The sequence below is a fragment of the Anolis carolinensis genome, chromosome 1, assembly GCF_035594765.1.
Source record: "Anolis carolinensis isolate JA03-04 chromosome 1, rAnoCar3.1.pri, whole genome shotgun sequence".
NCBI lineage: Eukaryota > Metazoa > Chordata > Lepidosauria > Squamata > Dactyloidae > Anolis > Anolis carolinensis.
Window position 1 is genome coordinate 265,985,298 of NC_085841.1, and position 13,029 is coordinate 265,998,326.

Below are 13,029 nucleotides of genomic sequence, written 5' to 3' on the forward strand. Positions count from 1 at the left end.
TTAATGTCTGGTTTGTTAGCAAAACTGAATTTCTGTGTTGTGAAAGAAACATGTCTGAAAAAGTGTGTCACTAACATTAAAGCTCTGGTCTAATATAATAGTCAAACCACTACAGCATGCTGACTCTCAGAGATTACTGGTTGACATTTACTATGTACACTACAAAGTGGATTTCCATAAGAAAGGGAAAAATGGCTCCTTTGAGTAGTGCTTTCCTTACAAAACAATGAAAAGTCAGTACAAAAGACAACTCATTATCAGTGGATGTCTGGCCATTAGCATGTGCTCCCAGACATTGCTGAGGTGACAATAACGGCACTGTTTAGAGCACAGGTCTACTATAAAAAGCCAACACATGATGTAATGTTAAATAGGTTCACTGCTATGGATTCAGATTGAGTATATTCCTACACACTCATAAAAATGAAATTAGCATATTAATAGCTAATCTGGCTAGTTTTAAATCAGAAGGCTATAATAAGACTGCCTTTCTAACTTGGAAATCACTGGAGTCATGCTGAAACAATCTCAAAGAACACCATTCACTTCCTTAGACTTCTTCCCTCTTCTCAAAAGCCAATACAAGTTTTCCTATAGTGATATCTACAGGAAGGAATTCTATAGTTTGGGAAATGTGAACTTGTGAAAGTGTCTGAGTAGCTGTGGCTTATTTGACAGCTTGAATTGAACTAATAAAGACAATACTGTCTACCTAATTCCTGGTATCAACTGTCATTGGTGCCAAACAGGAAGGGTAACAAATTCACAATACACACACATACACATACACACACAATGTTTAGACCGCTTGTTCTAAAGTTCCATCTACCATAGTTTTTAAGGCCTCATATACAACTTAATACAAGTCTTCAGTCTTTTCCTCACCTACAGTAAACCTCAATAAGTTTAATGGGGCTCATATCTAACTAGCCATACAAACTAAAGTGGAACCTCTACTTAAGAACATCCCAACTTAAGAGCATCCCGACTCAAGAGCATCCCAACTTAAAAGCATCTTGAGTTAAGAGCTGTCGCTCAGCCCGGGTTTCACTTTGACATAAGACCAGCATTTAGAATTAAGAGCTAGCACCAGAGGGAGCACTAGAACAAGAGTACAGGGCTTTAGGGTTTCAAGGGAGCAGCCTCCATGCCTCGTGCCCTTCTCCACTCTGGGAGATTGCTGTCTACTTTGTTCTTGTCTGCTTTGAGGAACTTTGGGTTAGTTGATTTTGTGTGGTTTTTATTCCTGGTATGTTTGGCTTCATGAAGAGAGAGAGGGAAAGAGAGAGCAAGAGAGGGAGGGAGGCTAGAATGAGTACAGTATGAAGAAAATGATGCTTCTGCCTTTTTGCTTTGTGCATCTTTGCCACAACTTTGTGTTTCTACAATTGTGCCACAACTCTGTGCTTCTACCATTTTAATAACATTAATAATAAAACTTTATTTATATCCTGCCACCTTCTCCCAGAGGTACAATAAAATACATAAAAATGTATAAAACAATAATGATGTCAATTAACATAAAACAAATATACATAAAATAGCATATAAAACCCATACTAATATAAATAAGATAAGATACTTGAAAGCTGATCTTTCTTTTTATTTATTGTTCCATGTGAATGTGCATTTATACATTGTTTGTTATTTATAAAGTACATTTTCTTATTCAAAAACACATAACAAAAAACATTGGGGGGATTGGAGACTAGTGATGACTAGTGTTAGGGCTATTTCTCTTGACAGAGTACGGGTGTGACTTTCCAGGTATTATTGAACTACAAGTCCTAACAGCCATAGCCAGCATAGCCAATGGTGAGCAATGCTGGGAGCAGCAGTCCAATAATAGCTGAATGGCACACTTTGTCCACAAGAAAGCATCAATTATGCACACATAAATTCTGTTTAGAACTGGCTTCCAAAGTAGCCAAAATTGCCAGCCCTCAATTTAAATACATAAATATGCATGGGCAAAACTAAAGCGAACTTTAAGAAAGTAGTTCTTACATTTGCCTTCTACAACTTCAACGTTACCTAATACAGATTGCTGTCTGAATAGGACAATACAAAATAGCTGCCAACAGCTGTCAAATGGCACAGCCACATAAGTGACTATCAATAGTTTCTTCAAAACTAGCAGTGCAGCAGCAGTAGTAACTACATGCAAGAAAGAGCTTGTCACATGAAAATCCTATCTGGATCTTCTCTCCCATCTCCCCTTGCATTTTTCTTTGAGCTGTCATGCAGTGAAAATCATATCTACTGTTCCTCTGGAGGGGCGCAAGTCATTCTGGGATTCAGGGAGGATGTATTTTTAAATACATAAAAGGTGGTTTGCAAGGATTCTTGCAAGGAGTTTTCCAGCTGAGGTTAAAAGAGAGATACCTTGATAGTTTCCACACTCTATTCTTTCTGGCTTTTTGAAAAAGATGATATAATGGCATCCTTGAAGTCTATTGAGATCTTCTCGGTCACCTACATTTTTTAAATGAGCTTGTAGAGTTGTTGTGTCAGCCCAGGCCCACCCTCTTTAAAGATTTCAGCAGGGATCCCATCAGGTCCACTGGCTTTGTTATTTCTCAATTGGTTGGTGGCTTTGATGGCTTCCTCCAAGGTAGGCAGTGCTGCAAACCATCTCGGGTTTGTTGTTGCAGGATTTGCAAGAGAACCTCTTTAACCACGTTGGAATTGCAGTTAAGGAGGTTATGATAGTGCTCTTTCCAATGTAGTGCAATGGTTTTACTATACAGGGAAGCAGGTGGAGGAGAGAAATTATTATTTGTGATGTAGAAGGAAAGCAAAAACTCTTTCACCTCCCACTTCCTTGCAAATGCCCTCTTGCACACAAGTAATTTTCTATACAGAGACATAACTCCATTCCTAGTTATGAAGAAATATTGGAAGATAGTGCACAGTAATGCATTCCCAAGGCATATTAGAGCTACCCAGGTGTTCCAAGTTGCCTGCAAGGGGAAGAGCAGAGATGTGTGCTCAAGGCTCACCTTTCTTTTGCATTCCTGTTGGAGGACAAGCATCTACAGCAGGAAGCTATCTATACCAAAGTATGCTCCCTCAGGATTTAGAAGCTTTTATCGATAGAAGCAGAGCCATCCTCCCAATCTAGTCGAGTGGCAAGGCAAGCAAACACAGGGCTTACATGTATACACCTGGAGCTATCACATATATTCCTCCCCTCCCCGCACATGATTGCAACTGAATACCTGAATTAGGTTATAGTTCACAGAAGAATACTGAGCAAAAGCAATGCCCAAGAACAAGAAACACTAAAAGCATATAATGTTTTTTTACAAAAAAAAATCTTAACAAAACTACCAGCAAATCCATTTTTTCAACTTTGCCTGTCTCTGTTAAAATGTATGGCATGTTAACTGTCTGGAACTAAATGAACAATAGGTATTTTCTAATTAAACAACAATTCTCTGCTTAGTTTTCCCTATCTACATGGAATGCTGTTCTACAGAAATTATTTGCTGAAATACTAACCTGCAATGCAAAGAAACACACAACAGATGCAGATAAGCAGCAAAGGAGGACAACATAGTAGTGTGAAGGACAAAGAAGACAAGTGGGAGTTGTAATTCAGGCTTCATCCTTGAAAGATGTAAATATATATGAAAAGAAAGCCCAGCTTGTAAATAACCACTTAACTAGCAAGTAAATCTGCTTCAGACAAAAAGCCATGGAAACTTTTCAAATGTTTTGCTAGTTTCAACCACATACACATTTTAGGTTAGGAATGAGACCAAGCAGAAAAACGATTAGGATTTTGGAATTTCTTGCAAGGCTTCAGAGGCTCCTTCTGTCTCAAAACAGTGGTCTGTGGGAAACTGAGAACTTGAACGGGTATGAACCAGTATCTCTCACAATCCACAAGAACAAATATCCAAAGGCATATAGCCTCTGTTACCGAAGTAGATAGATACATACACACATATTTAATCAAAAAGAAGAACAAAGATGATATTTTTGTTTATTAAGATACCCATCAGGCTAAACACACACCAATACAAATAGGTAAATTGTGTATCTTACATGAATTTTCTAACTTACTAAGGGTGCATCTTCACTGTAAAATTAATGAAGTTTGACAGCACTTTAATACCATGGCTCAATGCTATGAAATCATGGAATTGTAGTTTTACAAGGTCAGTGGCCTTCTCTCTACCAAAGAGTGCTGCTGCACAACCAAACTACAAATCCCAGGATTCTATAGCATTGAGCCATAGCAGTTAAATTAATGTCTTACTGCACTAATTCTACATTATAAATGCAGATAAGAAACTTAACATTTTGCATTTCAAAAGTGAATACAATAAGATAACAGTATCCAGAGATATATTAAAGTCGCAAAATCTGATAGAACCTGAAGATGATAAACATAATGTTTCAGAATTGCTTTCGACTTTCATATTATAGCTGTCATGCTTTAAAATATGCTCAGTATCTGTCAGTAAACCTGACAGTAATTGCCACAGACGTCAGTATCAATTGGTAGTGATCCTATAGCTCTGATCTGGAAGAAATGGCACAAGCAATGACAAGCTACCTCTGCTTTCAAAAATGTAATCCTATTCCTATCAAGATGGAAAAATACATCAACATTACTAAATGCATCCAGCATCATTTTATCACACTACCTCAAGGTGTTAGCCCCGCAAAAAAGTAACATGGCCTTCACAATCACCAGCAATTTTCCAAATGGTGAAGCAACTAAAACTGTACTTGGTTATAGGCAGATTGGGTTAGATTTGAGGACAGAAGGGCCCTTGCTCTTGCATGTTCCCTCTCCCCCAAGAGTGGCGAAGGAACAAGAAAAAGGAGTATGAAAGCTCAGTCTTTTAAACAAATCTGAAATGTCTGCATTCAACTAGGACTTAGTCAGCAAGTCTTGTTCTTGAGAGCCCCCCCTCCCCCAAACTGAAATTGACCTCATCTTTGAAGACTCTCCCATGGAAAAGTTTGTTTTGGTTAACTTTTTCTTCTTGTAGCAGGCATGAGTATGCAATTAAAATACAGTGTTCCCTCACTACTTCGCGGTTCACTTTTGTGGATTTGCTGTTTTGCGGTTTTTCAATAAACTCTAAAAGACTATTATATATCATAAAAATTACAATTTACAAGCCTAAGGAAGGGAGGAAGGAGAAGCCGAAACGAGAGAAAAGGATCCCAAGCGGCAACGGGAGGAGAAGGAGGCAATTTATCAACACACGATGGGTTGATAAAGACTTAAAATAATGTATAACTACTAAAATAATGTATAAATATTAAAATAAATATAGTGTCCCTACTTCGTGGATTTTCACTTATTGCGGGTGGTCCTGGAACCTAACCCCAGCAATAGGTGAGAGAACACTGTATAGGTATTTCATCATCTTCACCATGTGCCACCACTGCAATTTAAAGACCAGATTATTTCTTGTGGAAATGTCACATACCTTTGAAGTATTACAACCAGTGTTGCACAATTTCATATTTGGCAGTTATAAGAGTTGGAAAAAAACATTTCATATACTCAGAGCTGTAACTGGGGGAGGGGGGGCTGTGTGTTAGGGGTTCAACCCCCCCCCCCCCCCATTTTTTTAAACCTGGTCTACACATGAATTTTAACTGGTTAACTAAATTCCCATGAGGGTCCACTGAATTTTATCTGTCTTAGGTCTACACTGAAGTTTATCAATGGAGCCTGATTTCTAAATTATTTTGTTATTGAACTATTCTTCATGCTTCGCTAAACAAAAGTCCCCCCCCCCCTTGGAAATTTTTGTCTGGCTATGGCCCTGCATATACTACTGCAAGACTACCCCTTATTTTGCCATGAGGGCAAAGGGTTAAAACATGCATAATGGCAAACTTTCCTAAGACATAAAGGAAAGAAGCTATTAAAGTCTCTCTTTGTGATGTTAGGTATCTAAAGGTCTTTAATTTACTATTACTGTGTTTCACATTTTCATTCTGTTTTGTACTGGCTTTGAAGCCTTTTTTTTCTCCACAGAAATTTGTATACAGGCAGTCCCTAGGTAACAAACAAGATACATTCTGTAGGTTTGTTCTTAAGTTGAATTTGTTTGTAACAGGTACTTTTAAAAATGTAACTCCAACCATACACACACACACACACATACACACACACACACATAGTTGAAAACTGGCAATTCCTCTCACCATATGTAACAGGGATTAGTACCGTATTTGTGTCCATTGCATACAATAGTTTATATTTAGAAAACTAGCCAGAGAGAGTCGACCAATGGATCATGGATCATCACTGGTTCAGAGAACACTAATTAGAGCAGAATATTGCAGATCATAAACATAACTCTGTGAAAAATAAACCTCATCTGATATGAATTTTTTTTTGCATTCCTCAGCAGAACCTGACCTTTTTAGCAAAATGGAGTCGCACACAGTATATGATGAAACAAAAAGCATATATTAAAGTATAACTGCAGCTAGAAAAAGGAAGTATTTGGTATTGTGACTTTGCTCACACAAAGACATTGAAGCTTGGGTATTCTTGCTGCATATTCCATCAACAGGGGTAAAAACAGGGAGTGAGGAGGTTATCCCAGGTGAAAGAGCACAGGTTCTACCAAACACGTGTTACTTGCTACTTATCAGCACTGTCCTCTCAGTTTTTCATCAGTACATTTTTGCCTCACACCCATTAGGTTGTCCAGGAGGAGAACACACACACACACACACAAAACAGCCTGTTATGAACAAAGGATATGAGAGGACAAAGTTTGCAAGGGCAATCTATCTTTCTGCTGACAAATTAATAGTTTAAGCTGCACAAGAAGAGCTATTTTCATTGGCATTATTTCCATTCTATAAGGTTATAAGGCCACCTGGGATGAGACAAACATAAATTAGGAATGAATTTAATTAGAGACAGACACTCTCCCTTCCATGTTAAGAAATGAATTTTTTTGTTAAAACTAGACCTATACTCCCACATACAGGAAAAACTGGCAGAGCTGAATATTCAAAATAGTGCTTAGGCAGTCAATCAAGTGTTATGTTCTAGACTAGCTTTCAGTAAGTTTATTTTTAAAAATAGGTATTAAAAGTGAAAAGGTAGCCAGGTCACTATTCTAAAGAGGTTCCCAGGTGTGATCTAAGCTTTCGAAAACACATCCTTATTTGTTGCTATTGAAAGAAATTTCCCCCAAAGGAATCCAGAGTTTTATTTGTTTTTGTCTAGAAGGTCCCAAACTTTGATTTTGTTCAGTTGTTCATAGGGATGCAAAACCCAGTAATAAAAGAAACTAACACATTTCTCCCTCACAAAGCCATGTAGATACTTCATAAAATGAGCTGAGAAAAATAAGCTAAGACTAGGAATTGAATCTATCAGATACTATATACTATCTTCTAGAAATGTCTTCCTGTTACATACTTTTTAGAAATAATTTTGGAAGAATCGATTTTTTTTCTTAAACATTTTATTTGCCTTTCTAAAAGAAAATGTTCTATAATATATTTTCCCTCCAAATCTGATTTTTCTAATTTCTCTGGGGAGAAGGGACCTTTTGTTAGTTTAAAAACATCTCCTGCCTTCAAATCTTTACATTTTTTCTCAGAATGCTTCTTGTGGAATGAGCTCATGTTGCATAAGTTTAGATAGTGAAATCAGTGACCCATTTGCCCTTTCCTTCTTTAATACTAGTATGTGAAACCTATAGGGGAGGATATATGTGTGAATCTTACTTTATTATTCAGCTTGCATTCCTCATTCGGCGCATAAACACACACACACACACACAGACTTGAGGCTATGGGTTAAATAGTTAAGACTAAGCTATTACAGTCTGTTATTTGTATAAGAGCAAATTTCTTAGTCTGCACAGACTAGAGCAGCATCATCAGCTACTAGGATACAGAATGCAGCCCCCATGCATGCTGTGCACACTATTTAAAATATCAGTATTCCTATGGAGCAAGTGAGTAACAGAAGATTAAGGCAAAAATTCAAAGGATATTCTTGAAAATACAACAACAGAAGCAAAAACAAGTGCACTGAATAATCTTGCTGTAAAATCTGTTTCTATACATAACAATCTGCTCTACTTAAGAGTCAAAGTCTACTTCTAAAATGAAGTGCTTTACAATTTTTTTCAGGTATCAATAAAAGCCACCGGCATAAGTTGCATTACCGTGTGTAAATTAATTTACATAATTGCTTTAGGTTCTGAGCATGAAATGATAAGCATGAAGTTATGACAGCAAGCAACTATAATGTGTTGGGTTCCTCCAGACCTTTATGAAAATACTTCATGCATACTGTGATCCAACACACTGTAAATTTTTTAAGGCCAAACAATGGGAAATTCCATCACACTGTTGTGGTGATATGAAAAATGGGGAGATGTTTTTAATGCCTGAAGCTACTGTATTTAGTAGGAACTCCTAAGCCTTGCAAAAGAGATGGCATTCTTTCAGCTTCCAAGATGCCTCATCAGTTTTCCATAAGGAAGAGCCAACATGTTTCAGAGCAGAATCTGTGCATGGAAGATCTAAGCTAAGTCCACATTTGCCAAGAATTCATGGCCTGATCTTGGATGAACTTTTCTCCCACATTGGGCTTCTGTCTACAAACCAGAGAGCAATACCTCCTGTTGTTCTGTGGGTGCAAAAAATATATAAAAAACTTCCTTTTCCTTAAAACTCTTGAACAATCTTTAAACACACTTTGTTTTTGATATCAAAGTGAGTACAAATACAGTAAATGAGCAATGTAGTAGAAGCAGTGATATAACTCAAGAAAAAAGGTTTTGTCTTAACTTGAGACACAAACAATTCCTATTTCAAATAATTTTCGTAGTAGTGAGATATTAATAAAAATAGGATTATCTTTCCTTACCTGTTCAGTGTATAAGATCCATTCTTCTTGAGTTTCATGTTTGCAGACAGAAATTTTATGAAAAATTCCAGAATGAGATGTGCCTGTCCTTGCGTTAGTGAGAACAGAAGCACCTGTTTATCAGAACAGCATTTGTTGGTGAGGAAAACTCCTGTTCCACAAAGTCGTCAGTTAGGAACAATCAGAGAGCGCCAATTAGCAGGAAGGAAATATCCACAGGCAAAACAAGAGCCCGAGGATGTGAAATACTCCACCTCTTTATACGCAAAACCCTTCAACCTTTTCCAAAAAGGACTAGAATTTGGCAACTGAAGCACAGGACAAGGAAGAGATTTTTTTTAAAGCTACATCCTCTCACATGTTTCAAAGAAGAACCAAGTTTGATGTCCTTCGTCTTCCTCTTCTAATTAGTCTGCAAGCAGCTTCTGAGATTGCACATCCTCTTGAGCTGGCTTGACTTATAACTTAAGTACTGAAGGCTGCCACAGGAGAACAAGGCAGAGGAGACACAAAGCAGAGTAGCTTCTATCTAGATTCCTGAATGTCAGAAAGAGATCAAGCTGAAGACAATCAAATAGGTGTGACAGAATAATAACCAAAGCTGTCAGAGAAGACTAGTTGGTAGGTAAGCTACTTTTAACACAAGCAAAAACCAGGCAAAGCATACTGTGGGGTAGCAGGTGGCAGATGAATGTTTTCAGCAGCCTACTGCCAGACAAGCTGCTCTGCATAAATCACCAGATCATGCTGTCTTTACTGAGGCTGCTTAGTATCTCTTCCTCTACAGCTCCCCTGCTCCCTGGTTGCAAAACACTCCTACTGATTCATGAAGTTTCAACAATACAGAACTGAAACTATTATTCTTTTTTAAAAAAAGTCAAGAACAAATGCAGACATGCCGGTGCTAGAGAAGACACACTAGTTCCACAAAACAAAATCATCTTTGCACTACAAGGAAGATAGTTTCATATATGAATTCAATGCGAAAATGAGAGATGAGAACCAGCACAGTGTATGGTTTGATCATTGGACTACAAATCTAAGACCAGGATTTGAATCCCCCCCCTGCCGTCAGCCATGGCAAGTCACACTTTCTCAACCTCAGAGGAAAACAAAGGAAAATCCCCTCTGAATAAATATGGCCCTATGATAGGGTCACCTTAGGATTTCCATAAGTTGGAAATAATTTGAACACACACAACAATATGAATTCAGATGGTAACCTGTGATAATCACACTGGGACTTTTAAGCATGTACTTATGAATTCATGTATAAAAGAAAGATCGAGATATGAGATTTGTACATGGTCAAAATCGAAGTTCCACCCCTATCCATATGTAAAATTACTTTCTGTATATGAAATCTATGAACATACCTGTTAGAGGAGTTTGAAGGAGATACGGGAATGACCAAGATCCTCAGTGACACATAAAGTGCATTTCAACTGGAACTCTAAAAATGCAAGCTTCCTTGAGTCATACACTGGGAGAGATATTAGTTCATTAATGTAATAATGAGTGTTTTCAAAGCATCCAACAGGATAAATGAAAAATATGAGGCAGGAACTATACAAAAACATGTAAAAGGAAGCATGTGAAATGGTGACTGCCTTGAGAGGGGGGAGCTGGAAAACCACTTTCTCTGTATATTTTCTGCTAATCTAACCCACAATTAACAGGTGGAGGAAATTAGTAAAATCAAGCATAACACTCTCATTCCCTCTTGCACAAATAAATAAATAAATAAATGAGAATGAGTTGAGGGGAAAGGGCAATGGCATGAGAACACGTGTATGTGGTGTGTGTGATTTATAACAATACAATCCACAAATGCACAATTAACAAGAAATAACACACAAAAATGGCAAGTGTGAAACAACTGAACAATGCTATAGATAAACATCTCCAGGGCCCACCCCAAGGCATTTTGCTATATGAGATGAAAGTTAAGCTCTCTCTTCATCCCCACCATTTCCAGATGCAGGTCAACCATGTTGGTACCTGACTCTCTTCAGCAATTCCATTGGGACACAGATTTGGGCAACAGAATAGCCTTGAGGATACAAAGAAAGGCATGTGGCATTCACAACTTTGACCTCTACTACTCTACTGCAACTCACTCAGTGTTCTGCCTGACATCTTCTCCTGCCTGACCCTACTCCTTCTCCTCCCAAGCAAATGCTGAGAGGAAGCAATACACATGTAAGCAGAGAAACACATAGTCATACTGCAATATGTAGTCTGGACTTGCTGCCCCATACTTGCTTTCTCATTTAGGGACTTTCCCTACAGGAGCTGTGATATCTTCTGAGAAAAGGTGATTTAGTGAGATAGCAGCAAGCCGTGAGATGTAGCACGGGAGAATGACTGTTGCCTTTTTTTTAAAGCAGGCCTTTACTCAATCCTCAAAGACCTGATCAATGCTTTGCATTCTTTATTTATTTTATTATTTCATTTTATTTTAATAGTCATATTTGTAATTTCTTTCAATGCTATTTATAGTTCAAATCAAATTTTTGAACTGTGTATGTTATGAACTCTTTAGCTCTATCTCTTCTAACTTTTAAGTCCTAGACTTGGGGGGGGGGGGGGGAGAGAGAGAGAGAGGGATGTGATATAATAACAGTAATAACAGTAATTTTTGAAGAGACTTTGGCACTTAAATTGTTCTGACTTAGGGAAAAGAACATGAGACTTCACACATTATTCTAGTTTCAAATAGCAGGATTTATTTTCTTTATTTGAATAGCTTACACTGTTACACTTATTTGTTTATTTAAAACAAAGCTAAGAGCATGATGTTGTAAGAAATTCAACTACAGTCCAAAATCATGCAGTTCGGGAAAACAAGTCTTTTTTCTATATTCTGCCCAATACAAATCATGCCAAGAAAAGTGTGGTAAGAGTCACCTTAGGGTTGCCACATGTTATAAATGATTTGAAGGCATACAAGCAGATATTTTAACAAAGTATCAGCAACGCAGCAACTGTTGATAAAAAAAATGACACATGGGAACAGCTTTGAATCCAAATCTGGGAGAAAAACATTTATTTGTGCAAGAGGGAATAGAAATAAAAGAGGAGGAGGAGGAGGAGGAGGATCACTGGGCCCCTGCCATGGTAAACTTCCTGTATTTAAAAATTATTTTGAGCATTTAAAAGCATAGCTAAGTGAAAGAAAAAGACTAGAATAAGAATTATGGAATATATAGAAGAGCAAGGGTGTGAAGAAGAAATTAAAAGCTCATCTAGAATTAAGCTACAGTTATTCTACTTATATCCCAACACCCTCATTGAAGAAACAAGAACACAAGGACTGGGGACATCCAGTGCCCAACATGCAATTTACTGAAGTCTAATTAGGGACTGTGCCAATTTACTGGTATGTTTGCAGGCAACATCTTAATTCACTGTTGAAAACTACTACACATACTATTATAAATTACTTTGTATCACACAAGTCATATCAAATCAATAAATGAAATAATGAAACTACTACTGTGGAATTAATTCACAAAATAAAGCAGCCTATCTGAATAAGGCAACTATAAAACGATTGCTAACTGGTCTCATTGTAAAACTACAAGAATTACTCATATTTTGGCACTATCGTTTTTACTGGAGTCATGCTGGTTTATTCCCACAGCCTATTCAATTAAGGATTATTGTAATTTTTATTCATCCTGCTAACAAAGTGCACTTTTACCCACTTGTGTCACAAAAACTCTGAGGGAGTTTTGGCTGAAAGAGGGTGACTTGCCAATGAAGTTCACAGTTCACAAAATAGGGATATGGACCGGGATTTCTCCAAACCTCTAACCAGTACATCACATTGACTCTCCAACTGATCTTAACATCTGCTGTTCAGTGCCCATCTGTACATTCTACCTTTTGATCCTCTTACAATCTGGCAGGCAATGGTTTTAAAAATAGCTATGAGTTACCTGGGACAACACCATTATACACCATGTTATTTGGCAGCTCAGTGTTTCCATCTTTTTTAATTTACAAGTTTTTAGTATTTACATTTCATTATCAGTATTTAATATAAACCAGACTGGATAGTATTTATATTTCTCAATGGTGAAGGAATCCCAAGAAATGAAGAGCTGCCACGTTGGTTCATACTCAAATGCTCATCTAGT

At 37.5% G+C, this 13,029-nt stretch overlaps 1 protein-coding gene across 2 annotated transcripts in view; it reads right to left on the bottom strand.

Moving 5' to 3' along the window:
• Positions 1-13,029, bottom strand: part of mob2 (MOB kinase activator 2) — a 140,679-nt gene that overhangs the window by 55,978 nt on the left and 71,672 nt on the right. The window contains exon 1 of one of the 2 annotated variants that reach the window (XM_008108139.3): positions 8,885-9,354. The exons of the other annotated variant lie outside the window; for it this stretch is intronic. Within the exon in view, the coding sequence (XP_008106346.1) occupies positions 8,885-8,922 (38 nt within the window). The 5' untranslated portion in view covers positions 8,923-9,354. Of the gene's footprint in view, positions 1-8,884; positions 9,355-13,029 lie in introns of those variants that run through there. 2 annotated transcript variants of the gene reach the window in all.